Genomic DNA, 27543 nt, shown 5'->3' with positions numbered 1-27543 from the left:
GCATGTATGTGGAACCTAGAAAAATGGTACAGATGAACCGGTTTGCAGGGCAGAAGTTGAGACACAGATGTAGAGAACAAACGTATGGACACCAAGGGGGGAAAACCGCGGTGGGGTGGGGATGGTGGTGTGCTGAATTGGGCGATTGGGATTGACATGTATACACTGATGTGTATAAAATTGATGACTAATAAGAACCTGCAGTATAAAAAAACAAACAAACAAAAAACAACTAATACTAAACTTTCTTTGGGTTATTTGTATGGAAATATGTTAATATAAATGTTTCAGACATTACATGCAATTTCTAAAAATCTTATATGTTCTGGTATAATGTTATAAGTCATAATTCTAGTTATTACTTTAAAATGTATATCTCACAAATAACTAAATTTCCTTGTCAATTGCATTATTATGAACTTTCATCAAATCTTTAACCATGGTCATTTTTAAGTCTTTTGTCATTTACGGACAGTTCTGGGTGTAATCTGATGCTTTTGCAAATATGTTCCTATAAAAGGGTTTCATCTTCAAGGAATTCGTGGAAAAGACTCTGACAAGTACAGGTTTCTGGTAACTGACTATACTGCTGAACTGAATGAAGAAGCATTTTCAGAACTCTAATGGAAAACTGATGAATTCATAAAAGTGCTAACAAAAGATCAAGATGAAAAAAAAATTAATTACATGGGACTGAGTAAACTGATGAAGATGATTATAATTTTTGTGACTTTCTGTTTGAGTAAAAAAGAAAAAATCCCACAAGGACTCAGAGGCAAAAAATATACAAATCAATTTTCACTGCAAAGTAAAGGAGCTGTTACAGTGGAGGATTACTGGACTGAATGTCAATATTATGACATAGTATGAGTGTGTTTCGTGTTTGGTAATTGCAATCATTGTTGCTTTTGTTGTGGTCATCCAAAAAAAAAAAATTTATTCTTACAGTTGTCTCATCTGTTGTTCAGCCACATTATCTGACACAGGTAGGATTTAGAGAGAATAATCTTAGAAAATCAGTATGGTTGAAATCCTCCAGAAAAAAAATCCTGTGGGTCAATCCAAAAGAAAATCTTGATGGAATGTTTTTATCTTATTTAGAAAAGCAACTTTGGGAAGAAAATAAAAGATTTTGACAAAAAAATAAATAGAACCATACAGTATAAAAAAAAAAAAGAAAAAGAAAACAAAGGGCACAACAAGGGTCTGATTAAAACTTCAGTTTTGCCAGCACTTTAGTATTGATATAGAGAAGTTGCCTTACCATTCTTGTGCCTCATTTCGTATCATTAGAGTTAAATCCAATGAGTTAATATTAAAGTTAACTCATTCCTGCATGAGAAGTAGAGCTCCTGAAATGTATAGTGTTATCTAGCAAAGCGTCGTATTAAGAGATAATTCTAGTTTTAATAAGTTCCAGTTGTCTGAAAATTTGTGGTTTCATACACTTTTAAGAGCATTAAAGGACAATGGACCATATTTCAACAAAACTTTAGTCTTCTGATAAGAGTCTGTTTACAAATGATTGGAGATTCTCTAGAACTATTTGAATAGACTTTTAATATATTAAGGGGGTGATCCTCAATCTGAAGTCTGCAAAAGCCAAATAGATATTACATATTTATCAATGATACTGTGTAGCTTAAATTTATTTTGTCTGAGCTGCAAGTTCACCAACTCAGTGTGGGTAAGGCGGTTAAACTAATCAGAATTTATTACTTAATAAATGAACATTTTTCATGAGGTCTATGCAAAAAGATAATAAAAAGGAAACCTAATGGTTGAAAATAATTAAGATGAACTTAAACGATAAAACTGTAGAATCTACTGAATCTCTTTAAAAGCAAGACAACCAACTATTCATCTGAAATGGTTCCGTTCTGTATAAAGATGGAAGGACTTGATTACTTAACTTTTGAGATTCCTTTTACTTGTGACTTTCTGATTTTGGTTCAGGCAAATACAAGTGATAATTTGCTGTTATTAAGTGTCTATCTGAGGTTGAATACTAAGGGTTTCAATAAGATTTCCATCTCTTTTTCATGTTATCCATGTCTACTTTGTGCCTAGAGAGGCTTTGACCCAGCCTTGAGACGTCCGTCCTTTTTCATTGCAGGAGAAGGATGACATCCAGAGGGCAGAGTGCATGTTGCAGCAGGCGGAGAGGCTGGGCTGCCGGCAGTTTGTCACAGCTACAGATGTTGTCCGAGGGAACCCCAAGTTGAACTTGGCTTTTATTGCCAACCTCTTTAACAAATACCCTGCCCTGCACAAACCAGAGAACCAGGACATCGACTGGGGGGCTCTTGAAGGTAACTGGAAATTGGTTGCTTAAATGTTCGGAAAAGCAGTCACAATTCTAATTCAAGGGCAATTCAAAATCACCTCCTAAGCATACATAAGCCCCTCACATGGAAGATTTGCAAACAGGTCATCAATTCTCTGGTACATAACAAAGAGAATAAATAGATTAATCAAGTCAATTACAGACAAACAGGAATAATCAAATACCATTATCTCACATCCATTATACATAGGCTTCATCCATTATCAGAATTAAATGTTTTAGGGAAGACAATGCATCTAATTATCAGATGAAATAAATCCTGAGTTCCAAAAACCTAACTTATGTACTTAATGGACTGAGTGTTAATTCCTAGAGGCAAGAAATTGCAGCCACTCATCATTTAAAAATGATATTTAACTTATGTTAAGAGGTACTGATATTTTTGTTTTGCTTCTTTGATTTGGATAATGGGGGCCACAAAATAATATTTTGAGGCAGAATCCATGACCATTATATTTAGGGGGTTAAAGCCCTAAGACTGGACAAAAAATCACACAGCTTTAGTCAAGTTCTAATAGGTGATAGTGCCGGAGATGTTTTTCTTTTTTTCATCATGAATTGTCCCGATATTGAGACAGAAAATCAATACAAAAGTAATAATAAATGAATATCACCAAAGAAAGAAAATCCAGATTTAAAGAATTGGTTGATCCTTTTCTGCAACGCTTTACTCTAGCTGGAAGTGCAAAATCAATCTGTGTTCCAACACTGCTGCATTTGTATGATTTGATAAACAGTGGTCAGGGGTCTGTGCATTCTGTTGACTACCAAATATATATATCAGGCCCTCTAATCACCCAATTCCAGCTGCCTCTAGATCATCCAGATTTGGGTCCATCACTATCGCTTGAAATTCAGCATATACAAGACAGAATTGATCATTTCCCCTTCCCCCATTGCCTCTCTACCCCCTGCCCCCATCCCATCCACTCTCCTTTAGAAATTCTCCATTTTCATTAATCATACCATTTTTTTTCTTCAGTTACCAAAACTCTGGGTTCCACTTTGATATCTTCCTCTCCTTCACCCCAAAATCTCTTGAATCAACAAATACTAATAATTCTTCCCACAGAATGACCTTTAGATTGTTATTTTTCCTTTCGGCTCTTCCGGACTCTTATTAAATCATACACCAACTATTTCACTAGGTCTTAGGGGCCTACTCCTCCATCCATCAAGCACTTGAATGTGCCCACGTGCTGGCGTCAAACACTATCCCCTCTGTGTGTTTAATTTAAATGCATATTGCCTTTCAGTAATTCTGCACACTGCTGCCAAGCACATCACAGTGCTGCTTTCATTATCTCTCTGCCTTGCTCAAGAATTTATTATAGTAATAAAAAAAAGAACCCATAATGACTGTCATTGTCTAATGTATCAACCAAAATGTGCTACCTGGCATCCAAAGATCCCTGATTCTGGTTCCAGCCACTAAACAGCCTTGTCTCTGTGGACTATACAACACAGATCCCTGAAAAATCAGTTCCGAATGGTTTTAAGACAGACCCTGCCTATCACTCCCTTTGTGTTTATATTTACACAATCTCCTACTTCCACTCCTTACTTATCCCCCCAAATCCTCTCCTCTTTCCTCTTCACTATCCAGATTTTACTAACCCTCTAAGGTAAAGCTCAAATTGCACTCCCTCCAAATTTAGCCCATAAAATTCTCTCCTTTATCTCAACTCAAATATAAATATCTACCTCATATGTTAGCCCTCTAGCTTGCATGATCCCTCTTTGATGCCTAAAATACTTGTTTTTCCAGAAAGGATGTAAGCCTTTGAGGGACAGCCCTGAAGGGTTTCCCCACACAGGATCTTGGGCACTACTAATAGACGCTCTAGAGATACTCATTGAATTGAAATGGAAAAAAAAATTAACACGGAATAGCAACCCTCATCCAAATCCATTAGGGTTTTTATTTTTTTCTACTTTCAGTGTTTATTACAGCCTCTTTAGTTAAACTTTGATCATTAAAAAAAAGGCATATTTTCTAGGTACGTGAAAGATAACTGGTCTTCATTCATTTAGGTGAGACAAGAGAAGAGCGGACATTTAGGAACTGGATGAATTCCTTGGGTGTAAACCCTCGAGTCAACCATTTGTACAGGTAAGAATATTGGGAGACTCTTCCTTAATATGAGGTACCAAGACCTGGAAAGATCCCCAAGATTTCAAATACCACTGTGGTGTGCAATTCTCTTTACAAAGTGTGTGCACCTCGGTGAGAAGGGGGAAATGCCTCATTGAGCAGCAGATGTTAAGAAACTCACTTCCATACACCAACCTTGCTGTGTATTTAGTACAAAAATCATAACCCAGCAGCAAAAGGACAAATGGAATCCCTGTTGTAAACCCAAGATCTGCTCAGAAGCAGGCCAAACAGTAAATGTTCACCTAAACACGTTGTATCTCCTATGCCATTTGTTAGAGCCGTATTTCTTTTTCTGGAGGCTGCGTGTTTCTGCTGAAGGGGCAAAGGTGGTCACACCTGGGGGAGACCTCCAGTAAATTCCCTCCCTTTCTCTGAGTCGAGGTTTCTTCACCTCTAAAGATGGAGCTACTGATGCCAGTGTTGCCAAGTTGCTGGGAATGTTCCTTGAGCTAATATATAAGGAATTGCCTGGCCCGCTGCAGGAGCTTCATAAATGCTGAGTATCTGAGAATTCTTTTGTGTTTGTTGTTGTTCAGTGACTTATCAGATGCCCTGGTCATCTTCCAGCTCTATGAAAAGATTAAAGTCCCTGTTGATTGGAACAGAGTAAACAAACCACCATACCCCAAACTGGGGGGCAATATGAAGAAGGTAAACAATGACTCTTTTTTTTTATTTGGTCACGTTGGGTCTTCGTTGCTGCGTGCGGGCTTTCTCTAGTTGCATCAAGTGGGGGCTACTCTTCATTGCGTTGCGTGGGCTTCTCATTGCAGTGGTTTCTCTTGTTGCGGAGCTCGGGCTTTAGGTGCACGGGCTTCAGTAGTTGTGGCACATGGGCTCAGTAGTTGTGGCTCGTGGGCTCTAGAGCGCAGGCTCAGTAGTTGTGGCGCACAGGCTTAGTTGCTCCGCGGCATGTGGCATCTTCCCGGACCAGGGCTCGAACCTGTGTCCCCTGCATTGGCAGGTGGATTCTTAACCACTGCGCCACCAGGGAAGTCCCAAACAATGACTCTTCTGATGTTCTGGTAGGCAGGTGAAGTCATAAGCCTGCAAGAGTACCTTGTGTATACTTTATCAGGAGGCCAAACTTAGATAACTGTTTATCCATGGATTAAATTAGAGTACTGCAATCAGAAACCTGAATGGTTTTATTAAAGTGAGTTCATTATTTCAGTTGATTACTTATTTATAATTCCATGTTGGATGTCTTTAAACTTTATGATGTAAAAATTCTAATTAAGATAATTAGAGCAAGCAGAGCTGCAGGGTTGCTTTTCCCCCAGCAAGATCATCATTCTAATTTTCTAAAGAATCGAAGCCTTGTACTAACTGTTTGACTTGTACAAATAGTATATCTAGTGTCAACGTAATGGGAACACATTGTTTTGTAAAAGCAGCCACGGGGTTGGCACGAACATTTCCCACCATTTCTCGTGCCTGGGATCCAATGATCCATGAGTCATAGCCACACGAATACCTGTCCCACATGTCGGTCCACCATGTGCGTGTAGGATGGAGAATTCAGATGTTCTATGTCAATCTCTATGAATTCAGCTATTTTAGGAATATTATAGACAGGTTACTTAGTATGGCTCTCTAGTTCTGTAGTGTGATATAGCCATGAAAATGTTCATCATAATAATTCATTTTGGTTTTGCACTTAAAGTACACTATGAATATTTTTTTGTTGGGAGTGAGGGGTTCGATTTAAGAAAAGATAGAAAATTATTTGACTAACTTAGAATCCTAGAATGGCAGAACCAGGCAAGGCTTGAGAGATCAATCAATCTTACCTTATTATTTCATTTTGTGTCTTTATTATCTTATTTTCTCGGGTATTTATCATCATAGAGATGATGACATTAGATTGTTTCCCTTCCTGCTCATTAACAGCTTGAGAACTGTAATTATGCAGTGGAACTGGGGAAGAATCAAGCGAAATTTTCTCTGGTTGGCATTGGTGGACAAGATCTCAATGAAGGAAACCGCACCCTGACATTGGCCTTGGTCTGGCAGTTAATGAGAAGGTAATGCAACTCAGGGGAATGGCATTTTATTGAATGTATTCTTTATCTAGAAAAATACTTGCAAATTTCAGGGATGTGATTTAATTTAATAAAACTATCTTTTAAGCTAAACTTAAAACCAAAGGAATGTTGGCGGGGCAGTCCTGTTTTTTTTTTTATTTCCGTTCAGTTCTGACATTTTTGTTTCAGGTACTTTGAAACTCTGTTATTAGGTTCGTCAGTGTTTTAGATTGTTATGTTCTCTTAATGAATCACCCTTTTTCATTATGGAGTGACCCTGTTTATGCCTGGTAATATTCTTTTCTCTAAAACCTATTTTTCCTGATATTAATACAGCCACTCCTGCTTCTTCTTGATTAGTTTAGCTTGGCACATTTTTTTTTCCATCCTTTAACTTTTAACTGATTTGTGTAAATACAGTCACTTATCTTTTAAAGGGACTTTCAGAATAAGGGGGGAAATATGCTATATTACCTACATATCTGTCATTTCAGGTGCTCTTCTTCCCATGGTGTAGATCCAGATTTCGATCTGATATCATTTGCCTTCTACTTGAAATATTTCTAGCAGTGTGCATCTGTTGGTGAGGACTTGTTTCAGCTTCTGTCTGTCTGAGAAAATCTTTATTATATTTTCATTTTTGAAAGGTATTTTATCTGAGTGTAGAATTCTAGGTTGATAGTTTTTTCTTTCACTATTTTGAAGATGTGTTCACTGTCTTCTAGCTTGCATCATTTCCAATGATAAATCTGTTGTCATTCCTGTCTTTGTTCCTCTGTATGTAATATGTCTTTTTTCCTCTGGCTTCTTTTAAGATTTTCTCTTTATCACTCATTTTAAGTAATTTGGTTATGATGCGCTTTGGTGTTTCTTGTGCTTGAGGTTTGTTGAGCTTCTTGAATCTGTGGGCTTACAGTTTTCATCAAGTTTGGAAAAATATTGGCCTCTATTTCTTCAAATATGACTCCTGTACCCACCCTCTAGTTTTTTGGGAACTCCAGGTACACATTTATTTGGTCATTTGAAGTTGTCCCAAAATTCACTGATGCTCAAATCATCTTTTTCCTTTACATTTCATTTTTTCCTCTCTCTGTTTCATTTGGGATAATTTCTATTGCCTTGTCTTAAATTCACCACTCTCTTCTTCTACAATGTCTACCATTAATTCCATTTGGTGTATACTTTTTTTATCTCAGACGTAATAGTTTTCATGTACAGAAATTTGATTTGGGTCTTTTTGACATCTCCTCTATTTCTTTCCTTAACCTTCTTGAACATATAGAATATAATTATAATGACTGTTATTTCTGGGTCTGTTTCTATTAACTTATTTTTATCTTCATTATGGGTCATATTTTTCTGCTTCTTTGCATGCCTACTGATTTCTCATAGTATGTGAGGCACTGTGAATTTTACCTTGCTGTGTGCTAGATATTTCTGTATTCCTTTAAATATTCTTGAATTTTGTCCGGGGATGCAGTTAAGTTACTTAAGCACAATTTGATCCTTTGGGGGCTTACTTAAAATCTTAATAATCTCGAGCTAATTTTGTCTCTCAATACTGAGGTAATCTCTTCTGAGTACTTTACCTGATGCTCCATATATCATGAGATTTTTCCACTCTGATTGGTGGGAACCAAATTTATGCCAGCCCTGTGTGAACTCCAAGGATTGTTCTGCCCATTCATTTCTGAAAGTTCTTTTCCCAGCCTCTGGTAATTTCCTCACGTGAATGCTCCAAGTAGCACTCAGCTGAACACTTGAGGCAAACCCTCTGAAGATCTCTGGAGCTTTCTTTCTAGATGACTGTCCTCTCCAGGCAGCTCTCTTCTCTCTGCTATTCTGCCCCACACATTCTAGCACCCTGGCTTCCTTGAGTTCTCAACCCTGTCCGCTTGGCTCAGGGTCACTGTCATGCTCTGTTTGAGTTCTCTCTCCCTGCACTGCAGCCTGGAAACTCTCCATGCAATAATCTGGGACAATCTTAGGGTTTTACCACATTTGTTTTCCTTCTCTCAGGGACCACTGTTTTGTGCTTCCTGTCATCCAATGTCTGAACAACATCGTTTCATATTTTTTCATTGTGTTTTATGTGTTTAAGGCAGAAAGGTAAACTGGTCCCTGTTATTCCATCATGACCAAAAGCAGAATTTCCTGCTACTTCCTTAACAGAGAACTTCAGATACCTTTTAGAGTCAAACATAAAATTGATTAATGTGAGAGTTATGTGGCTATATTATTTAAGCAATAGTAGAATATAATAAGATATACAAATAGAAAATAAATGGTGAGAAAAGTAAACAATTTTTGGTACAAAAGCATGAGCCTGGGAAGAATTCTAGACAGCAAATCTGTAAGCATGAACTGGCTTACTTTTACATGCTTTGCTCTTTCCCCCTTTACTGATAGCTCTGACCAGGCAGGAGTCTTCCGTTCCTTAATTAGAACCTATGTTAGTGTGACTTAATTCATTTTTCTACCTGGAAGGAAGCCCAAGAAACCATATGTCACATTACATTATGTCTAACAAGGTAATGGCAGAGACAAGGTTTGTCCCTAAGCACTGCCGCTTTATTCCCAGGCCACTGTCTGCAAATCCTAATATTTATAATGGTCCTTGGAGTAATCATGTCAGTGTCTCCAGGTGATGTAGGGTGATCAGAAATGATCATAATCAATTTAACTACCTGATTTACATTTGCTTTATCAAGTATGATGCTCCATTACTCCTTTCTCAACTGGGATCTCTGTAATGATTGAAGGCAGATGTCATAAGGCTTCTCTGGCACAGAAAACTCCAGAGCTAAAGAAACTTTAGCCTCTATTTTACTGCATGTATCTAGAACATCACTCAAAGTTCCTAAGGGCCGTTCTCACTGGTGTATTTTCAGAAACGATTTCTGAACTACTCTCTATTTTCTTTCACATGTGTTTTTAATTCTTAACAGACTGGCTTTTGGTACTGATTGCTTTAAAAACCAAAGCAACAGTCTTTTTAGTTGCAACAGTTAAATTGACTCATAGGTTTGAAGATGAAATTATCTTTGATATTTTCTATTTCAGTGACTTAAAAAGAAAACTCAGTCCAACTCTATTCTATTTTGAATTTCATAATATCGGAAAATCACCTTGTAATATGATCTTCGTTCTGGAAGTTTTATAAAAATGTGACCCAACATCATAGTTTAAGGCTAGTATATATATGATAAGGGCTAGTTTGCTGCTGTGTCTCTACCTGGTAAATAAGTCATATTTCTCATGAGTCTTTACTATATAAGAATTGTGCCTATAAGAAAATGGACAGAGAAATACATTACTGTGAAAGGCGATGAAATGACTGATAATTATGTAAATGCCACCAGAAGGGTATTTTTTTTTCTCTGTGTGCCACACATTAACAGATCTAATAAATTTAGAGCCAGTTCTAGCTGGACTTTATTTCATTGGATTTCACAGATGTGCTAATTTGGTCATTTATCTGGACAATAAATGGCATGTCATTTTTCCCTCTAAAAACAAATGAAAGCTTAAACCTCCCTTTCCCCTTCAGTAGCCTGGAAATCGTTCTCAGATTGGAAAGCTGGCAAATTGCACGTGTCTAAGTTTGGAGACAAAAGCCTGAGGCAAGTAGGCTGCCGGCAGACAGCCACAATAGTTAGACTCCAACAGACGAATCAAGAGTCTGAGGCAGGCAAAGGAGGGAATTCTCCCCAGATCAAACAGGCTGTGGATAGTGAACTGGGGATAGGTCCTTGAAAAACAAAACACTGAGGTATGTCCCTCTGGGTCACATGTTAAATAAATAACACAAGTGTTTGATGGCAGGAAAGCACACAAGTCATAATCACAGCCCCTCCAGCCCCACACCCCATCCATCGTCTGCTGTTGGATGAGGCCCTGGCTTAAGCTGGAGCTCACGGGGCCATTTCATTTTGACAGAGGGCTTCTCAGCACCGCGTGGTGTGCAAACACCAGGGATACTGGGATCTTGTCTGGAGGGTTCCATTTAATAATAGCACAGTCCCCCCAAAACATGTTTCATGATAAGGAGCGATTATCTCACAAGGAAAATCCCAGGAAGACACAAGCCAAATTGATTTTTGTTTTCAATTTTGAATCTACATTTGGTGCTTCATGGACTTTCTAGACTGGAGTCTCCAACCTAAATTTTTGCCGTTCTTCCCTTTGTTTTCCTGATGTCCTTACAAGCAGGTGTCTGATTCCGCTGAAACCTCCGCATCTCCCTTGAGGTGGCAGAAGGACAACTGTGTGCTCACTAGCACGGTGTGCCACCACGAGGGGCTGTTCTCAGACCCCTGAATGCAGTCAGCTGCCTCCAGGGTGTTCTGCGTCTAAGTTCCCCTGTCCCTTTGTGGCCTTTTGTATTTGCACGAATAGACTTTTGTATAAAGGTGAGCTTCTCCTCTGCACCATTTTCTTCCCTCACTCAAGGAGTGGCTTGAAGGCACCGCTCCTATCCACTGGAGAGAGTCAACAAAGCAGGCTGGGCCTCCTGGCAAAGGGAAGTGAGAGTTCGGTCCTGAGATGAGTGAGGCTGCTGGAAGATTAAACCTAGTCTGTTTCTCAGGTTATTTATGGACGTGACCTGATGAAACAAACACTAACCCACCATCTCTTAATGAGTGGACTAGGCAGAAATTCTTACATGGTATAGTAAATGCTGGTAACTTCATGCACATGCTGTTCGGAAACAAGCCGGTTATGACATAAATGATATGATCAAACCTCAGGCCTTTTTCCAAACTAGTAATATTTTGAAAATCTAACTGGAACTTATCCCATTTGTACTCGTTATTCCTTAGCATTTTGGTCCCATCTCTGGGCCCAGACTAAGCATTTCTCATCTTGACTTTCTCCTTGCTTTTCCTGGGAGAAAATCATTCTGTTCATTTCATCTACTACTCTACTCTTTCATTTGCTAGATGCGCAGTATGTACTGGGCACTCTGCTAACCCCTGAAAGCACTGAGATGAATATGGTCTATGGACTCTGCCCAAGGGCACGAGGTAGGCAGAGAGACATGCATATCAACTCCATCAAAAGCTCTGGGAAACAGGTTGGAAGCAAGTGTAGCAATAATGATTAATATACGGCATGGGTCAGAAAAATGATGCTTGAACTGGGACTTGTTCTCAGGATTAGAAATTCACTAGAGAGGAAGGCCATCCAAGGCAGAGTGCGCATCTGAGTCATGGAAGCAGGAGGCAGGAGGACGCGTGGTGCGGTCGGCGAGCTGCCGATGGTTCTGTGCAGCGGGAAGAACATGAGTGTGTGTGACCATAAAGCCTTGAAGAAGGAGGGGAAGGAGGAAATGAGAGAGGCGCTGAAAAGGGACACTCAGGTCAAATTGTGAAAGGACTCGTGTGCCATTCTAAGGAATTTGATCTGTGTTCTTTGGGCCTCGGAGAGTCACTTTAAATGACATGACCGGAACAGTAGTTTAGAAAAGGCAGAATGAAGAGGAACCAGCTGATGTGAGGGAGTCTGGGGAGGTGTCATTGAGAGGACTTGGATGCCAGATTGGTCCACATGATTTTATTGTTTTGATAAAGAAAAGTTGCAGAAACACATTTCCTCCCCATCGCCAATGATAGGAAAGCGCTTTCACCTGAAGGAAGCAGGGCATTGCTCCTGTTTCCGAGATTACACTTGGAAACCATGTGGGAGATTGTGGAAGAACTGTGTTTAGCACAGAAGCAGTAACTGGAGGAAGATACCCGATGGATTATGTAATAAGCAAAACCCTGGGCACCCAAGTGGAGGGTGACCTCATTTAGGGAGGCCCTCCAGACAGGACTCAATGGCAGGATACTTGAGTTTCATTTTGGACAACACACACTGAAATTCTGGTCTTTCGTGGGTAATTTGACTCTCCCCCCCTTACAAGACTGAACCGTGAGGCCAGCAGACCTGCCCACCTGCTCTACTGCTTGGCTCTCTCCCTGTGTTTACCCTTTGAGAGAGATTAGCTTGGGGAGTGGTGAGTCTTCTCTGCTCCATGGAATTTTAAGAGCTTGAAGCATCTTCTTAATGTTTCCCCTGCAAAACCCACTTCTCATAGCAGTATGTATCTAAGGCAATTCTTACCCTCAAACTAGAGATTAACTAGAGATTAATGTGTATTCCCAATATTTCTACTTCTGTGATACACAGAGGAAACTCATATTTTTTCTTTATTATGTTGGCTGCCTGAGCTTTGAAGTATAGCTGATTTACAATGTGGTGTTAGTTTCTGCTGTACAGCAAAGTGATTCAGTTATACATATATATATATATATATATACATTCTTTTTCATATTCTTTTCCATTATGGTTTATCACAGGATACTGAATATAGTTCCCTGTGCTATACAGTCGGACCTTGTTGTTTATCCATTCTATACATAATAGTTTGCATCTCCTAACCCCAAACTCCCAATCCATCCCTCAGCCACCCTCTTCCCCCTTGGCAACCACAAGTCTGTTCTCTATGTCTGAGAGTCTGTTTCTGTTTCATAGATACGTTCATTTGTGTCATATTTTAGATTCCGCACATAAGTGATATCATATGATATTTGTCTTTCTCTGTCTGACTTACTTCACTTAGTATGATAATCTCTAAGTCCATCCATGTTGCTGCAAATAGCATTATTTCATTCTTTTTATGGCTGAGTAATATTCCATTGTATATATGCCATGTCTTCTTTATCCATTCATCTGTCGATGGACATTTAGGTTGTTTCCATGTCTTGGCTAATGTGAATAGTGCTGCTATGAACATTGGGGTACATGTAGCTTTTTGAGTTATAGTTTTTTCTGGATATATGTGCTTGGGCTTTTCTGACATTGAATTGTTCCTTGATTTTCATAGTTCCTTTAAGAAAAGTGTCACTGGTTCAAATCCTTCATTTCATTTTCCTTTCCCTGCTTCTCTTCTGCTTTCTCTCTGTACAATGACCGTGGTATTTGCTCTGCAACTCACTCTAAGTATAAAGTTCTATTTTGTTATTCTAAAAGGGACTAATGTCATTACATATTCTTTTTTCCTCAGATGTAATGGTGTTCAGGCCATCTTCTGTGATAGGAAAAAAAAAAACTTTTCTATGCTGGCGACTCTCTGTGAATAGTGAATTCTTTTTTTAAAAATTTTTATTGGAGTATAGTTGATTTAAAATGTTGTGTTACTTTCTGCTGTACAGCAACGTGAATCACTTATACACATACATATACCCACTCTTTTTTAGATTATTTTCCCATATAGGTCATTACAGAGTATTGAATACAGTTCCCTGTGCTATACAATAGTGAATTCTTTAGCAACTTTTCTCCAGAAATCATTCTTGATTTTGTTCAGGTACACACTGAATATTCTTGAAGAACTTGGAGGTGGGCAGAAGGTCAACGATGACACTATTGTCAACTGGGTGAATGAAACATTAAAGGAAGCGGAGAAAAGTTCATCCATCTCCAGTTTCAAGGTAACATGCTTGTCTCCTGCTCGCGGCCACCTGAGCATTATGCTTATCTTTATTGCTTCCGCTCTGTTTTCAAGAGTGACCTTCAGTGTGAGGTCTTGGAGGCTCCCCCTCCCGTTTTGATTTTGCTTGAATGACCCATTATTGTTTTGACGTTCATAGGCCCTGTCATTGACAAATTTCTTGTCGTTTTCTCCCGTAATAATTAATTTTAAAAACCCAATCGTTTTTTACACGGGATTTTAGACGTTGTTCTTCCAAAGTAATGTAAAATATAATGTTTTTTAAATGTGCATAGCTCCATGGTTCAGATTGTTAACATAATGAGGGTGAAATGTAAAATGCTAAAAGATCTCCCATGGGATTTTTTTTTTTGGAAAAAAAAGCAGTTGTTTACTTGTATCCAAATCCCATTTTTATCAATAACAGCATGATATTTTATTACATTTCTTCACTCATGTTTTATACATTAGCTGGATCCTTCCTCAAGGGCCCTGCACACTTGATCGACAGTATAATGTCTGCGTCATATCTTAACTACATCTTCCTGACTTAAAGGTCAAGATGGCGGAGGGGGACCCCTTCAGAGTTATATTAACAGGGCGGGTGAGGCAGTTCGTCATGCTATCAATCCTCTGCTTCAAAATCAAGAAAAAAATGAAAATCTCTCCCCTCCCAGAAGGGGCAGAAGGTATATCTCTAGGCTGGGCTCTACCAGCAGTGCCCAGTCGCTGTGAGCTCAGCACAGGAAACGGCCAGCTCTGTCCCCACTCTGCTTACAATCCGTTTGGTCTGGAGGTAGAAGTGGAGGCTGGTGACAGATGTGAGCAAGTCCTTCCAGAAAGAGATTTGGGAAGGCAGTGGCGAACAGCACAGTAGAGGGGTGCTCGAGGATGGAGCACGGTCTGAGCACTAGGGGCTCCTTGTTTGTAACAGGGGGCTCGTCATTTCCTCTTCACAGACATTATGAAGACAGCTTTACCATTTTCCTGAGTCTTTTCTTATTTTGGCTGCTTCGGGCGGCACGCGGGATCTTAGTTCCCTGACCTGGGATCCCACCCGCGGCCCCTGCAGTGGAAGCGTGGAGTCTTAACCACTGAAGCACCAGGGAAGTCCCACCATTTTCCTGATTTTATAGTGAGGAAACTGCGGGCTCATTTAACTCCTGAGGTTACAGCTAGTAATTGCAGGTGGTGTCCATCAGGGAGGGGAAAGCACCTTTCACCTGCGAGGTGAGGTTATAGAGCGGAGAGTATCTATAGGTCACTTGATGACCATGGCTATGAAGTGAAGAGCCCCGGGCGTGCGTCTCTCTGTAAAACAGCTGCCACTTTACAGGAATGCATCCCATTTCGTTACCCAGCAGCTTCTGGGTGGTCCTGTGGGGATTCACTCTTGGGAATGTTTGGCAATTTTTTGCTCCTTGTGATGCTCTGGGCTAATTTTCTCCTGTCTTCTCACTGAGTCATTGCGGAATTGATTAGGTCAAAAGGACCACAAAAGGAAAATGTCAAATTAGCCCCACACTGCTTTTAAGTGAAATCCTTCAAAAACTGAGCACAGCGCACCCCGATTAACCATTGCAGAAACAGTCCTGGGCCCTCCTCACCTATGAATGCTGCCAGGTGCTGGCCATCTCGCTGCCTGTCAGCCCACCAAGACTGTGGGAAGAAAGTAGGAAAGAAGGTGAAACTCAAATCTCTCCATTTTGCTTCCGTTGTGCTTCTTTACCAAAAAATTCTATGGAGATAGAAGCTCAGGCTAATGGTGGAAATTAGATTATGATTATATGTATATTGATCTTAATTTTGTGGTGGTTCTTATATAACCCAGAAGTAAATAAAAATGGACCCATTCTATTTTTTAAAATAGTATTCTACCTCTACAGAGGGCCAGTGCTGGAGATCTAGCATCTTGCAGGGGTCCTGTGTCTTGTTTCTTTGTTAGAATTGGTTGTGATTTGGACCCGCAAGGTATGAGGTGTTTGAACTTGACTATGCTCAGATGGTGACACACAGTTGCCTCGGCATGTCTGTACTCACAGGTGCAGAGTTTTGTGCATTTACACCTTAAAAGCATTCACAGGGAGTTCCCTGGTGGCACAGTGGTTAAGAATCCGCCTGCAAACACAGGGGACACAGGCTTGATCCCTGGTCTGGGAAGATCCCACATGCCGCGGAGCAACTAAGCCCATGAGCCACAACTACTGAGCCTGCGCTCTAGAGCCCGCGAGCCACAACTACTGAGCCTGGAGCCACAACTACTGAGCCTGCGCGCCTAGAGCCTGTGCTCCGCAACAAGAGAAGTCACCACAATGAGAAAACCGCGCACCGCAACGAAGAGTAGCCCCCGCTCGCCGCAACTAGAGAAAGCCCGCGCTCAGCAATGAAGACCCAACGCAGCCAAAAAAAATAAATAAATAATGTTCCTTTTAAAAAAAAATCAGGTAGAACCTTTAAAAAGAAAAAAAAAGCGTTCACAGCTTTGCGTGTGTCCATCAAACTGTTTACAGACGCCAAAGAAAGAGCCCAGGATTTTAAGTCAGAATACCTGGGTTCAGATCCCAGCCCCACCACTTATTAGCAAGCCACTTAACCTCAGAAACTCCCTTTGCTTGCTGTAAATTAAGATTAGATGCCTCCATCCAAGGCTTGTGGCAATAAGTGAGATAACCTATAAAAAGTGCTGAGCAAACTGTGAGTCACCAATGGATATTAGTTGCAGTCATTGCATTTGATCACATAATTGCTGTCACTGTCTACCTGGACCTATGGACCCTTTTCTTTCCCTAAGGTCCCCAGGAGAGGAGCATTCACTGAATCCCATACAACTGAACCCGCATCACTCTCCCTGCCTGTCACCTCTGGGATGTCCCCTGAAAATGAAGCGGGGCTCCTCTTAATGTCTTTAGTCTCTCTTTTCTGATGGTTTCTTTTTCAAATCATCCCTTCCTCTACTAATAACCAGTACTTGAATGAAACATACTATATATCAACCTCTCTGCTTTTCTCTAGTTGCTCTAACTTCCTTCCATTCACTATTTGGGAATGACTCCCTGCCTGTTGGCAGACAATGGATTTCCTCCACTTAGTGAACCACCAGGAAGCTACTAGTGATGCCCCTACAGAAATGACCACTGGTTTGAAACACCATGTGCGACACTGTGGCATTTCCCACACCAGGATGTATATATTCGTATTGAAGAGGAAAGAACCACTCACTTTCCTTGAGCCAAATAGAAGTAACTTGGGAGCATATTGTTAAAACCCATGCTTTCTCTCTCTGCAGGACCCAAAGATTAGTACAAGTCTGCCCGTCCTGGATCTCATTGATGCCATTCAACCAGGTTCCATTAACTATGACCTCCTGAAGACAGAAAACCTGAATGATGAAGAGAAACTCAACAATGCAAAGTACGTAAATAAACCTGAGGTCGGGGAGGAAAGGATGAGCCGGCATCTGGGCAGCTGTGAACTCTAGTGCCTGTGCCTTCGTGCAAACACTTTTAGGTTCACTGTTGATGCTTTTTCTTCTCATGACGTACTGTGTCCCATCTTCATTATTTTCAGTACTGGGCAATAGCAGTTTAAGGCTCCAGGTGTTAGAGGGAACAAGACAAAAACGATTGATAACAATTGAAACAATTGACATTGAAAACAGTTGACTTCTGATTGATAAGCAAGCCTGTAATTTCATAAAACCAATTTTTCATAATCATAATCATAATCTATGGGAGGCTTCCTGAATAGAGCTTGTACACAGTGCGTGCAAATATAAACATTCTATTTGTGAATATCTGTGGATATGCATGGGCAGGGGTGGCGTTCAAGACCAGAGTCTTCACCAGCTTGAGGGCAACTGCCATTTGCTTTACTTGTAGAATGAGGGTCAGCAGAACCCAAATTTGGTCTGTTGTCAGCTTTTATAAATCAGGTTTTATTTACATAGTTTCTAGAGCTCCTTCCCTGATACAATAGCAGAGTTGAATAGTTGTGACAAAGCCCACAGAGTCTGAAATATTTGCTATCTGGTCTTTATGGAAAGCTTGCCTTCCTAGAGAGGTGCCTTTCTACCCTAAAGAGGTGCGTTTCTCAGAGCAGGCTGTATTAGTTCCTAGGGCTGTCATAACAAAATACCACAAACAAGGTGACTTCAAACAACAGAAATTTCTTCTCTCACTGTTGTGGAGGCTAGAAGTCCAAGATCAAGGTGTCGGCAGGGTTGGTTCCTCCTGAGGGCTTTGATGGAGAATCTGTCCCACACCTCCCTCATCCTTGGGCTTATAGATGCACCACTCCAGTCTCCACCCCTGTCTTCACGTGGCCTTCCCTGTGTTTCTGTGACTTCACGTAGCTGTCTTCTCTGTGTGTGTGTATGTCTGTATCTCTTCTCCCTCTCTTATAAGGACATCAATCGTACTGGATTAGGGCTCCAACCTACCCCAGCATGACCTCATCTTAACTAACTATACCTTAAATAACACTTTTTCCAAATAACATCACCATCTGAGGTACCAGGGGTTAGGGCTTCTGCATACGTTTTTGGGGGGGCAGTATTCAACCCATAACACAAGTCCAGGGTTAACGAATGACTAGTGCCCAGCAGCCCTGCTGTGTATCTAATCCCAGCAGCGCCCATCTCTCTGTGCCCAGTTTGGGAAAGTGGGGACGTGTGTTCCTGGTATGCTGATGTTTAGCACAATCTAATGGAGAGAAGAGAAGTAATTCAACAGCAGTTACAGTAGAGTGTGAGGGATGGTATGGAAGGAGGATCCCAGGGTGCTGTGGAGGGGGCAGGAAGGGAACTGAAGCTCTACCAAATAACATCTAAGCTGGGACGGATTGAAAGGACAAGTAAGAAGGAGCTGGACGGGTGAAAGAGCTAAGAAGAATATTCCAGCAGAGGGAAGAACATGGATGAAGACCCAGAAATTTAAAAAAAAAAAAAAAAGGCCTTGAACCTATAGATGTTCAAGAGGGATGTGATTAAGTTTAAGGAACTCTCCCAGGGTTTTACAATTATCAAGTGGTTCAACTGAAATTCAAAGTCTGACTTCAGAGCCCAGGCTCCTAAGCACTGTCCTGTAAGGGCAAGATACAAAATTACTTAGAAAAATGGGTAAAAAGAATTATATAGAATCCTAAAGGTGGCTATGGTGGCAGGATTGTGCATGGTTTGTTTGGTTTTTGAAGCTCTATTTTCTAACTTTTTAATAATTTTTCCTCTATTTTATAATGGAAAAATTAATTTTATTTCATTAATAATTAATATAGAGGAAGTGATTGAGAGATGGACAAAGAGAAAGAATGGGGATGCTCTGGCCCAATGCTCTTAAATTAATTTGATCAATAAAGTAAGAGTAAAGTTATTTCAGGAGAGCAAAGGGAGTAATGGGGCTTTGGGTGGAATGGAGAATCTCTGGAGTAGCCACTGCAAGAAGTTACTAGATAATGAATGAGGAGAAGAAAAGAACTGCCAGGTAATAGTGTGGGCTCATTTGAAAATAGACTACAACTAATAAAAATTATCTTCATATAACTATAAACAGAGCAAAAATATTCTGCTACACCTATGATAATCTTATGTGAAAAATGTGTAATATAAAACTCTGGTTATTCTACTATTATAGTATCATAAATAAATACACATACATGTAGGCGAGGATTAGAATGGAACAAGGAAGAAAGGACTTGATGGGTAAGGTCGAGGTATTACAGATGCATTTCCCCTTTTTTCTGCCTTATAAAAATGTTTCTGTAGTTGAAATGGTGTCTGCAGACTTTCCCTAGCACACACTCTTGTTCAGTTCTATGACTTTTTCTGCCACTGTACAGCCCAAGGGAATAAGCATGCTGTAGGCACCAAAAGTGGTGCTAGCTAGGAAGCTCTCTAAGGACAAATAATAAATTTGGTAATTATCACGAGGCTGGACAGCAAGTTTGACAGAGTCAGGAGCTTTGTCAGGCCAGCATTTGCCCTCAAATCTTGGGAGGAACCCAGTGATTGGCTCCAGCCATACCAGGAATGAGCTCTGTATAGTAGATAGTTTATAGTGCAGAGTAGAGAGTATATAGTATAGATTATATAGAATGACCATAACTATGATCCTCAGGGGTCCCCTTCATACTTGCTTAGGCTCCCCTCATTCTTCCTCTTTTCTCTTTTAGGTATGCCATCTCTATGGCCCGAAAAATTGGAGCAAGAGTATATGCCCTTCCAGAAGACTTGGTTGAAGTGAACCCCAAGATGGTCATGACAGTGTTTGCTTGCCTCATGGGGAAAGGAATGAAGAGGGTGTAAGGCCCAGCGGGCAGGACTGGAGGCGCACATGCGTTTCTGACTGCTCAGCACTGGGTGCTCCCAGGAAACACGGGGACAAGTCAAACCATTCCAACGTTTTCAACTTGGTGACATTATACAAGGTTCCAAACAAAATGTGTATCTGTTCAGCCAAGTAGCCTTCGTGTATTTAACAAAAAGTGCTTTATTCTTTGCAAAAGACCCAGTCTCTTACACATTTTTTTTTAATTATTGAATTGATTGCTTTGAAAATCTAGAGACAAAAAGAACTTATTTTCCAGGCACCCTTTCTGCTTTTGCCACTATAGTCAAGTATAGAAGCTGTAGTGTTGTTAATTTTAACATAATCTTTCAAACCAGCTTAAATCGGCTGCTTTCTTGTTTAGGGTGAGAACCAGGAGGGGAGAATCATCAAACCAGCCCTAAAACCGACTTCTGGAGGCCAGCGTTTGGTCTGTTACGAGCCTCCTTCGTGTAGCCCCTCTGCACCCTGTCTCCCTGTGACTTTGCTCTCCACGCTCTCAGAACTCTGCCTTCTCTGTGGCCAACCTCTGCCAGCCATCCTCCTCTTGGGGCCATTGGGATCATCTGACAAATCAGTCAGGCTGTTGGGATCTCCAAAAGTCTCTGGTAACCTGAAGACCTAAGACTCATCATCAGAGCCTTTTCTCAGAACTAGGGTCCCAAATGTCATCAGATTTTATTTTTTCAGCCAATAGGAAGCCCTCTGTTTTTAACCCTACGATTTGGGCTCTGACCAGATCTAACATCTTGAATACTGTGCCTTCAAATAGATTCTTACTTAACTCTTGGTGGAAGGTTCTATCCAATGAGGGTGTCATTGAGCAGCAAGACACTAGGGGGCAGTGCAGAGCCATAACAAAGCATCTGTTGTTGGGTGCTGCCTCTCCGTGTATTTAGCTCTGTGTGTTAGATCTAGTTATTGTGGTATGGCTGAATATCTGGTGACTGGGAACCATCTTGCTCTGATTTCATTTGCTCTTAGGTCATAGTGCACGTGATTGCTGCCAGGCCATAGGTTCGATGTTTACTTTTTTGGTACCCTCAAGCTCCCAGGGGCCATATGTGCCAATGACCAGTGACCCCCACCTAACCCCCGTACCCCAACACACACACACACACTCACACACACACACAAACACTCACATACACACATACCTAGCCACATGTCAAGCTGGGTAAGAACTGGCTGCATTGCTTTGCAAAGAGCTAATGACTGGATAGTTAAGGAATTCCAAAATAAAACCAGAGGAACAGTGTGAATTTGAGCAGTTCTAATAGACTATGCAATTTCCTTGAAAACTTGCCAAAGGCTAAATAGCAACAGAGCACTGGGCACCAACACTAGACCCCCTCTGTCGTGGTGGAAGGGCTCATCAATGAGGTATCTTCTTTAGGGGTGGTATGTAGTGGAACTTAGCCATTTTTCAAAGCAATTGAAATGCATCGCCCCAGACCTGCTCCTTGGCAGTGGGCTCAGGAAGCCGACATGTTGGCTTCTCCCGGCCCATAACCTGTGTTTCTGCTGCATCTGAATGCAAAGTGGCTGGCTTTGTCTTAATCTGCCCTTCATGTAGCCTCAGACAATTCTCCCCCATCTGCCTCCAGGAAGAATGTTACTGCCTTAAAGGACAATGAAGATAAAGTAATGCTCAAGTTCTCTCCAAATAAAATGTTCCCTGTATTGGACGTCTTCTGAAGGGTTCGTAAGAGTGTACTCTAACTTATTCATTCATTCAGCCAACACGCACTGAGGGCTGAAATGTGCCAGGCACTGTGCACGGTTTTGGGAAAACACCTGTAAATAAGGCAGGCATTGCGCTCAGCTGATCAGGAAAGACTGATGATAAACAACTCCACTGACAGCTGTGATGAGCGATTGATGCCGGCAGGGTGAGACAGGCTTACAACAGAGGAAGCCATCTAAGGAGAAATATTTTAGCTGAAAGCTGAAGAGTAAGTTGAAGGGAGTTGGACGAAGAGGAGGCTAAAATGAAAGGTTTAAGACACAAACTCTCAGACACACATTGAACCCAGTCATGAACAAAAGCCAGACTTGGGAATTGGTGTGAAACGGCTTCTAGAATGATTCGAGGAGGAATCTTTAGGGCTGGCGGTGCCTGGGGGTCTCCTCTCTAGCCTGGCTGGGCCTCACTTTGGCTGGCACGGGGTGGGAGGCAAGGTGTTTGCTGAGGAATTCTGCTGCAGCCGGCTCCCGCGGGTGGGCTGCTGGGAACAGAAAAGCATCTGTTTGGCAGGGTCACATCCTGCGCTGCACAGGTGTCACTCGCCCACACAGCTGCTGGGAAGCTGGGCTTTTGTGCTTAAGCTGTGCGTCCTGGCTTCACCAGCAGCAGCTCTTTGGAGATGGCTCCTTCCTGGCCTGACATTCCTACAGCTTCTACACTCAGGAGGTAGCGGCCTGCCCTACATATCAAGAGGTTACCAATATTAAGTGTGTTTTTGTGTGTATAAGACTGCACTGATAGGTCCTGACCAGAAAGACTGAACAGGTACAGGAAAGCAGAATACTATCAAGGGAAGAAAACTAAAACTCTTGGAGACGAGAAGGCTAAAGGAGTACAGCCATCTGAACACGATAATTTTTCTAAATTTAAAAGTTTGCTGTTACATTTTAGCCCATCCAAGTATGACATCAGAAAGTAAAATTGTACCAAAGGGTCTACAGTGGAAAGCAGGCCACCTTCCCACCCTCGTGTCTAGTGACGTGCTTTGAAGCCAGCTCATATTGGCTCCACCTGGCTCCAATGTTAAACCATTGTTATCTTGAAATTGGCCATGGTGGGCGTATTTACACCATAGAAATAATCAAACTCTACAAATAGGGGTTTTTATCCCCAGAGATCTGGTTTACCAACCCACCACTACCTCTGTCCCAAAACCTCAGTTCCCCCGTCAGTGACCACTGTTACCAACTTCTTTTGTATCTTTCTAGAAATAGTCTATGCACATGTTACACACACACACCTTTTTATTGCAAATATTAGCGTACCATACACTTCATTCTGCATCCCATTTTCTTCACACCAAACCTTGGAGACTGTTCCACGTTGCCAAATATAGACCTGCCTCAATCTTTTCAACAGGTGCACAGTATTCTGTTGAATGGATGTGCCAACCTGTATTTAACCAGTGGCCTATAAATGGATATTTAGGTTGTTTCAATCCTTTGCTACAGCATATAAAGCCACAATGAATATTATGTCCACTTCTTGTGCTCAGAATGTTCATTTTAATGTGACAGGTACTTCAGTTTCTGCTCTAGCAAAGGTATTAAACACTGTAGAGTCACACATCAGTCCTCCTCTGAAGTTTCCTTGAAGTATTTGACAAAGAGCCCTGAGCTGGGATGGGCCCTTGAGCCCCTCCCATCTTCTCCATTTCACGTCCAAAGTATGTTAATCCAGTGGGGAGATAATGGGCACATGCAAAATGTACTCAAAAGCAGGATGTGATAAATGCTATAACAAATTTGTCAATAAAGTATGGGAGCTCAGGGGAAAGATGAATTCTGAAGGAAGGGTTAGCAACATTTTGCAGAAGATCTGAGCCCCGACTAATGAGAAGTGGGCAGGAATCATGCCTCACCATGTTGATGTCTCCAGCAGTGCCAAGCACTTTCTCAATTATTAAGGAGAGCTGGGTAACTGAAAAATCGATTTGCGTTAGACATGAACAAATGTTTCCTGACTGTGGGAGATGCCAGAGAGAAGTCATTGTGAGAAAAGTTGTGAAAGAGACCTACCTGCAGAGTTTTTAGAAGGGGATGGATTCCTGTTTGTTTGGAAATTATGCCATTGGAGCCTGTCTTGAGACAATGCATAGGACTCGATGGGCTTTTCAAGTCTCAGCCAATCTAGTGATTTTATCCACCTAAACGCACACGCACAATCTAGTCTGTCCCTTGGAGCACAACGGTGGTCTCGATTATAAAAAGTATGGAAAGTCAGCCCACCTTGCAGCAGCCCATCTCAGACTGATGCTTAATGCACGAGAGACATTCCCCTGTGCTCCCAGTGTCCCTGGGCGGCTCCCGAGGCCCCACTTCCCTGCAGTTACTGTACCTGTTGTCATTCAGCAGCTGCCGAGATATCATCGACTTTGCCGTCTGTCCCCCACAACCCCCCAGTGTACCAGTGCACTTGGATGAAATGCTGGCAGGGCCCTCTTAGTGAGCTTGACATGGCACGTCTCTGCCGGCCTCACGATCCAGTAACCAGAGCTGATGCTGAGCACAAGTCAGCAGCGCCGACTGACCCTCTTGTGAAACCTAGTTCCTTTGACAGTTTCCTAATAAAATTCCAGGAATTAAACTCTCAGCTGCCAAGGACTGCTCTTTCCACGGTGTCCTCGCCCCCTATTTTCCAGAAGGCAGAGTTTACCAACTGAGGCTGTGTGTAGGTGACCAAAAAAAAAAAAAAAAGGAAAAGGAAAATTGTGTAAATGTTTTCTCATGTCGAAAGTCTACATATACTTAATAACCCACCTTAGGTCAGACACAAAAGCACGGGTAAGCTAGTCAGTACCCACCATCTCACCTTTAACAACTCAGAGAGAGGTCGGTGAAATGGCAGGGATTTTTGTATTATCTGGCATGTCAAAATTGGGGAGTCCCATTTCAATAAGTATTTTGGTTAATAAAGAGCTACCGTGTATAATTTTTGGAATAGTAATTTTTAGAGGATTAGAATGCATGCAAATATTTAATTCTAAAGCTCTGAGCAATACAACGTAAAAGTTAATGATTCAGCAGGCATTTTTGGATTGGACCAGACCACGGGCCCACTGTTAAGAGTCGGAATGTTCAAACCTCCTTGCTCTAAGTTTGGGGCTAAGACCAGGGGCACTTGGAAGCTGCTTAGAAATGCAGAATCTCAGCCTCACCCCAGACCTACTGAATCAGAATCTGCAGTTTAATGAGATCAGCACTTAATTCATGTGCACATTAAAGTTTGAGAAGCACTGTCCTAAAAGAAGATCTGCAGTTGATAGTCAGTTGCATTTGAACCAACTTTAAATTAGATTACACTTTGCCAGTAACAGTGCACTTGAGAGATTGAAAAAACCCTCCACTAACATTTCCTCATCATCATTGTTCATTTGAGGTAGCCAAAATGGGTCTGCCCTCCATCTGGGTATATCCCCCATCACCCAGCCTTGTCCTTTGCTGTCCCTCTCCCCCATGGCCCCTCTCTTCCCTGTGGCACCCACTGCCAGCCACAGGCCCCAAAAGCTTCATGTCCCTGGTCCTGCTGGGTAACTTAAGGTGTCTCTTGGCACTGCCTTCTCTTACCTGCTGCCCAGGGCTGCTGCTTTCATGCATCTGACCCAGTGGGTGCCACAGCACTTAAGTCTTCTCTCTTGTTCCTTCAATACCTCCATCAAACCTACTGACTTTTCTCCCACCATCTCTGGAACAACCTCTCTATGACTTCCAGTGACAGCTAGCTGACTTAGTAAACCAAACTGTCCCGGGGGAGGGGATTGTGGCCCTTCAGTGCCTACTCTTTTCTCCTCCAAAACATGCACTTTACAATGACTTTCCAGGGCTATAGCTTCATCATTGTTATCTTTGCCAATTTCCTAATGGCAAAGAGAGAGCAAAGTGCCTTCCAGATAAACAGCTATAATATGCAAAGGTCCAGAGGATGGAAGAAGATGGTTATCTTCGAGGAACTGAAAGACTAGTATGGCTGAAGGAAAGGGAAAATTGCCATATCATGAGAAACAGATGGGCTAGAGAAAGGTTTAGAGCTGATTCTCAGACTCAGGAGTGCTTGAGAATCACCTGGGGAAGTTCTTAAAACACAGACTTTCCAGATCCCACCTTGAGATTCAGTGCTTAGAGGGCTGGTTGGTCCAGGAGTCTGCATTTTCCACAAATACTCTCAGAGATTCTGGGACTCACAGGCCACCCCTGGAGAAGCACTAGTCCAACCCAGCTGTTCTCAGCCCTGGCTGCACAATGGAATCATCTCAGGAGATTCACAAGAAGCTGGTGTCTATGCCCCGCCCTCTGAGGTTTTGATATAATTGATCTGATGTGTGGCCAGGGCAGCTGGAGATTTAAAAGATGCACAGGTGACTCTAATTACCAGTCAAGTTTGAGAACCAATGGGATACAGCCTGGGGTGCTCTTCAAAGGGGCGGCCTGGGTGGAGCATCTTAAAAAGCGGATAGACCGATAAGAGGGAGTAATGGTTAGAAACGGGGAATGAAGGCATGGAAGTGTTTCAAGGACAAACCCTGCTTTCTTCACAATTTAACCATCCAGCCGACAAGCATTTGCCTCTCTGGGTGCCTAGTAACCCTCCTGGTGCCACGACTCCCTGGCTCAGTATTTGTAGCCAAAGCGAGGGCATGAGAACCTGGAATGGAGTTCTCTGCCTTCGAGCCTCAAATCCCCCTCTTCAATGACTCCCAAGATGGCATCATCTTTCCTCCCCTCCTCAGAAACACAGGGGGCTGGATACGCCAACCCTTTGTGCAAATTCTAAAACTGCTTCGCTCTGCATGAATAAACGTGAGAGAGAGTGTGTGGAGGGAAAACACATTTATCAATTATGTGTCCTCCAAACCTCCCAAGATTATGCAGCTTTAATGGCTGAAAGATTTTGAAAGGAAAACTTGTAAATTGAGCTGCACCTAAACTCATGACAAAATGCTATGAAATTGACTGACTCTCTCAGTGCTTACCTTACAGTAAGCCTGAGCTGCATATCCAAGTCCCGGCCAGTCCAGATCACGGTGGCGTTGCCCTTATCCTCAGCCCGCTCCGATCGAGAGAAGGCAAAGCAGCCACTATTCACAGGGGAGGTTATCTTTTTAGGCACCGTCTTAATAAAGGCAGAGGGTTACGGCTCTTGAAGAAACTCTTGCCATCTTATTTTTGCCACCTAATGTTCCAAATTGACTGGAGAGCAAATGTACAAATTAGCTGGTCCCCAGGGGGCATGATTCAGTGAGATCGATCCCCCAGGACCAGATTGGCTTCTGGGGCAGTGACTCATCCCCTAACTCTTTGGGAGTAGCAGAAGGAGAGGACAGCTGTCACCAAGGTCACCTGACCTGGGTAAGCCTCCGGGAAGAGAACACATTGGCCCCTCTCAGCTCCCTTCCTGGTTTATCTTTCTTTTTAATGAATGGGACATACTGAACACCTGTTTTGCCAGTCACTTTCAGCTGCTATCCCAT

At 41.9% G+C, this 27543-nt stretch overlaps 1 protein-coding gene across 1 annotated transcript in view; it reads left to right on the top strand.

Moving 5' to 3' along the window:
* The window catches only part of LCP1 (lymphocyte cytosolic protein 1), a 54703-nt gene extending 34194 nt beyond the window's left edge, over positions 1-20509 (top strand). Inside the window, exons 10-16 of the mRNA XM_061171254.1 lie at positions 2117-2312; positions 4382-4460; positions 5042-5156; positions 6399-6532; positions 13887-14010; positions 17296-17420; positions 20175-20509. Coding sequence (XP_061027237.1) covers positions 2117-2312; positions 4382-4460; positions 5042-5156; positions 6399-6532; positions 13887-14010; positions 17296-17420; positions 20175-20307 — 906 coding nt within the window. The 3' untranslated portion in view covers positions 20308-20509. The remainder of the gene's footprint in view (positions 1-2116; positions 2313-4381; positions 4461-5041; positions 5157-6398; positions 6533-13886; positions 14011-17295; positions 17421-20174) is intronic.
* Positions 20510-27543: the final 7034 nt, after the last annotated feature.

This window comes from Eubalaena glacialis, chromosome 16 (genome assembly GCF_028564815.1).
Source record: "Eubalaena glacialis isolate mEubGla1 chromosome 16, mEubGla1.1.hap2.+ XY, whole genome shotgun sequence".
In the NCBI taxonomy this organism is placed as follows: Eukaryota; Metazoa; Chordata; class Mammalia; order Artiodactyla; family Balaenidae; genus Eubalaena; species Eubalaena glacialis.
Note: the sequence above shows the minus strand (reverse complement) of the source record. Positions and strands in the feature narration are given on the sequence as shown.